This window comes from Uloborus diversus, chromosome 4 (assembly GCF_026930045.1).
Source record: "Uloborus diversus isolate 005 chromosome 4, Udiv.v.3.1, whole genome shotgun sequence".
Lineage (NCBI taxonomy): Eukaryota > Metazoa > Arthropoda > Arachnida > Araneae > Uloboridae > Uloborus > Uloborus diversus.
This window is the reverse complement of record NC_072734.1, coordinates 16,253,426-16,257,244: the sequence shown is the minus strand read 5'-3', so window position 1 is coordinate 16,257,244 and position 3,819 is coordinate 16,253,426. Positions and strand designations below refer to the sequence as shown.

The 3,819-nt window shown below is 32.1% G+C and overlaps 1 protein-coding gene across 2 annotated transcripts in view; it reads left to right on the top strand.

Annotated features, from left to right (window-relative positions):
* The first annotated feature begins 380 nt into the window (after nucleotides 1–380).
* Nucleotides 381–3,819, top strand: part of LOC129220451 (tRNA (uracil-5-)-methyltransferase homolog B-like) — a 48,859-nt gene continuing 45,420 nt past the window's right edge. The window contains exon 1 of one of the 2 annotated variants that reach the window (XM_054854872.1): nucleotides 381–673. In XM_054854872.1, coding sequence (XP_054710847.1) covers nucleotides 549–673 — 125 coding nt within the window. In that variant the 5' untranslated portion in view covers nucleotides 381–548. The remainder of the gene's footprint in view (nucleotides 674–3,819) is intronic. The other variant, XM_054854870.1, reaches the window with a different exon arrangement.

The following is a 3,819-nucleotide window of genomic DNA, read 5'->3' as shown; positions in this document are numbered from 1 at the left end:
ATCGTGCTCGCAACCGTAATGAAATAAAACTGCTCCGTTTTAAAACAGATAATTTTATTTTAGGTTTGGGAATAAATTTTACGGCATTTTTAATGATCAACAGAAGGATAATTTTTCGAAATTCCGGAACTTTATTATTTTTTAATTTTTCATAGGGTGCTGACTTCCAAGTTTTCTTGTGACGTCACTCATGGTATACGAACAGGTCAATGTGTGTGATACTTTGGATGCAAAGAGTTTGGATGTTCAAATGATGTATTTTTCAGAGGTTTTCTCAGAAATTTTTAAAAGAAATTCAACTTAGTGAAGGATAAATAAAACTTATGGCACCCCACAACCCAGCTTGTACCAATTTTAGGAAAAAAAAAAGCTATCTTTTAGCGCTATCATTTCTGCAGGCAATCACATCGTCTGCTACCTGCTACGTCCCATCACGTGATTTAGTTTGTTTTGAACTGAAAAAAAAAAATATCGCCGATGTTTGGTTTACCTCCTATTTATTTTCACTCTTGATTTTCTCTGAAATTTGAAATAGAAACTCAAAAAAGATGGCGCTTACCTTTAATACTTGTGTTTACACTTCCGCGGCTAATTTTAATTTGTTGAAAACAAAATCCTGTGGTTCGAAAATTTTCGCAATATTTTCTCGCAATCTGAGAGGATCACGCTTAGGGTGAAAAAAAAATTCCATATAATAATTTTTAAACTGTTGACATGGATCTGTGCTTATTATCAATATTATCTACAGTGGCTCTCAAAAGTGTTCGTACAATTGCGACTTTCAATGAAATACGACCCTATCCATTGGTTAAAAATAGGTTTCGGAATAGGTATTTAATTATAAAATCTATGATTAATTTTCAACAAAACTACATAAAATTTTTAAAAAAATATTAAAACTTAGTTTTTTAAAAATAAAAAACCAAAAAGTGGTGGAAATTTTATCTCACAAAAGTTTTTGTACACTTTAAAAAATGTCTATATAATATTGAATAATCTAACTTTTTATTAAGTAATTATTTAGTAGAATATCATGCAGTATCAACAACACCTTTTAAATGTCTGGGAAAAGATTTCAATCTTTTTTCTTTTTTGCGTAATTTCTGAGTAAGTGTTCAACCACACTTCGAGTCATACTGTTTCTAGCTCTATTTTCGTTTCAAAGCCGTATTTTCGTAATTTGGCTCCAGATATCTCTAAATATGTTACATTAAGTTCAAATCTGGAGATTAAAAGTATTTTCTAAACTTTAAGACAATTTTTGAGACACTAGACACAAACGTTGAAAACTATGTGCTTCTTATCGTTATCTTGATAAAAAACAAAGTTGTTTCCGATAACCAATTTTTTTCTAAAGAGTTTTAAATTGTTTTTTTTAAATATTTGAATGAACATCATGATTCATTATTTCATCAAAATGTTCCAAACTACAAGGTCCTAATGCTGATATGCACCCTCACACAAGAACACCTTCACCGTCCTGATTAACTGGTTTAACTAAGTTCTTAAGATTAAGTTCCTAATTTTTTTTCTTCTATTTACAATTTTACTACAATTTAACCCAAAATGTTGAATTCATTTCTATCTGTAAGTAAGACGTAGTTCCAAAACGTTTTGAGCTTATTTATCATTGATTTTCCAACGAAAAGCGTAAGTCTTCTGTTTTTCGCACGGCTAACAAAATTTCTGGGTGAAGAGGTCCCATTTAATCCAGCTAATCAGAGAACTTGGTGAACAATTTTAGGTGAAAATTATATGTTAAAATTTTCATTTAACTTTGCAGAAACTTTTACAGCATTCAAATGTGTCTTTTTCAGAAATTTTTTAACAGTAAATCTCCGATCACGCTTTGTCAACTTAGCCGGTTGACCTTTTCTTACCTTATTTTTGGTTCAATTCATTTCTTTAAAGCATTTTATCAAGCACTTTATTATAGAATGGAATAAATTAACTAATTTACAGACATTTCAAACCAATTTATCACTACTGTGAGGAAAATATTCAAATTTCGAATAGTTTTGTGGTTTTTTACAAATACCAGCAATTTTAAAGTAATAAGCACAATATTAAGGAATAAATAAACAGAAAATTAAAGCCAAATGACTTTTAAGGGTCAACACAATGCAAAAATAATACAAAAATGACATATAATAATTCTAATCATGAATTTATTCGAAAATATTTGAGTGTACGATAACTTTTGTGGCATATTATTTCTCTGTCTCTTCGTTTTTTGACCCATTTCAAAAAGAAAATTCGTCACTATTTTGAAAAAACTACAGGGTTTTATTTAAAATGACATAGGAATGATGTGAAAAAATATCGGACTTCATATTTGAATTCAGTTTTGCGTTAGTTTGGTTTTACTAAAAAATTTCAAAGTGTACGAACACTTTTGGGAGCCACTGTACTTTATTATCCAATTACAGAAGTTAATAAAGATATTTTAGTACGACTTAAGATTGCAAATTAAATGTTTTTCATGAGTTTGAAAACTTTTGAATGTTTCATAGTGAAAAATAATGAGATGGGATATGTTTTTCAAAATTCTGTTTAAAAACGTATTTTACTTAAGAACAATTTCTTGCCTTCCTTTGAAAGTTGTTAAATGAAAAATAACTGCATGCTACTTTCTCCAAATGGGGTATTCGAATTTCCCTCCTTTTGACCAACCTGAATAACAGGCCTGTCGAAAGTAATCACGCTTTTTAAGGCATTCTTCGCACCTTTGATTTAGTTAAAATTTTTCGATAATTTCTATTTGCTGAAAATAGGTTTTGGTTGTTCTCCAAACCTAAACTTTTAGCCATTTCTTTCACTCAAATTTAAATTTAGATGAGTTAAGAATCATCTTTATCTTTGAATAAAATTTAATTAAAACTTCCATTAAAGAGTAAGTCTTAAAATCATTTCACCCTATATATCCCCTCTCTTTCTCGCTCCCTCCGGTTTGCTTCCTTATTCTATATTTCACTGCATTTCCTGCACTATTTTTCTGTAAAAAGAATGACACTTTCGGTTGAACATGTGCATTTGGTGCAGAATGAAAAGTACCATTCACATAATACAGTGGTTTACAAACTTTTTTTTGTCAAAGTACCTTTTTTGAACTAAACTTTTTCTTGTGGTGCTTTCCCAAAGTAAGCTTATGACTAATCACAGGAGTGCCAGCCTTTCAGCAGCAGTGGGATCCTCCCCCCTCCCCAAGTAGTACAAGAAAGTTCAAAAATGAGAGCCCTATCAGAAAAAGAAAAAAATGCCCCTAAGAACCAGGGCTGCAGAGTCGAAAGGAAAATGTCCTACTCTAGCTCTGACGGCAAGAATTTTAGAGCCTTCAACTCAGACACCGACTCCTTTACCTTAAAATTAGTCGGACTCCAACTCTTCGAGCATTTGCTGAGTTGTGGATTTGTAGGGAAAATAACCTACTCCAGCTCCAACTGCGAGAATTTTGAAAGCTTTATCTTCTGACTCCAACTCTTTTATCCGAAAATCTGCCCGACTCGGACTCCACAGCCCTGCTAAGAACAGCCCCAGGGCCGCGCCAAGCTTGATCGGCGCCGTCGTGCAAATGTCTTTTGAGCGCCTTTATGCAGTGACGCTCGAGAAAAATATAGTTAATTCCTAGGATCAGGTTTTGTAAACAAGTGCAACATGGAAAAAAAATACATTTGACATTTAACTTATTAAAATAAAAAACAATCTGTAAATTTTCAATTTTAGAACGCAGTGTACGTGTTTACTTTTCGAGAATGGGCGGGTGTAAAGGACGGGTGATTGGAACTGACTTTTGGAATCTTTTTCTCTTGGAAACCTTGC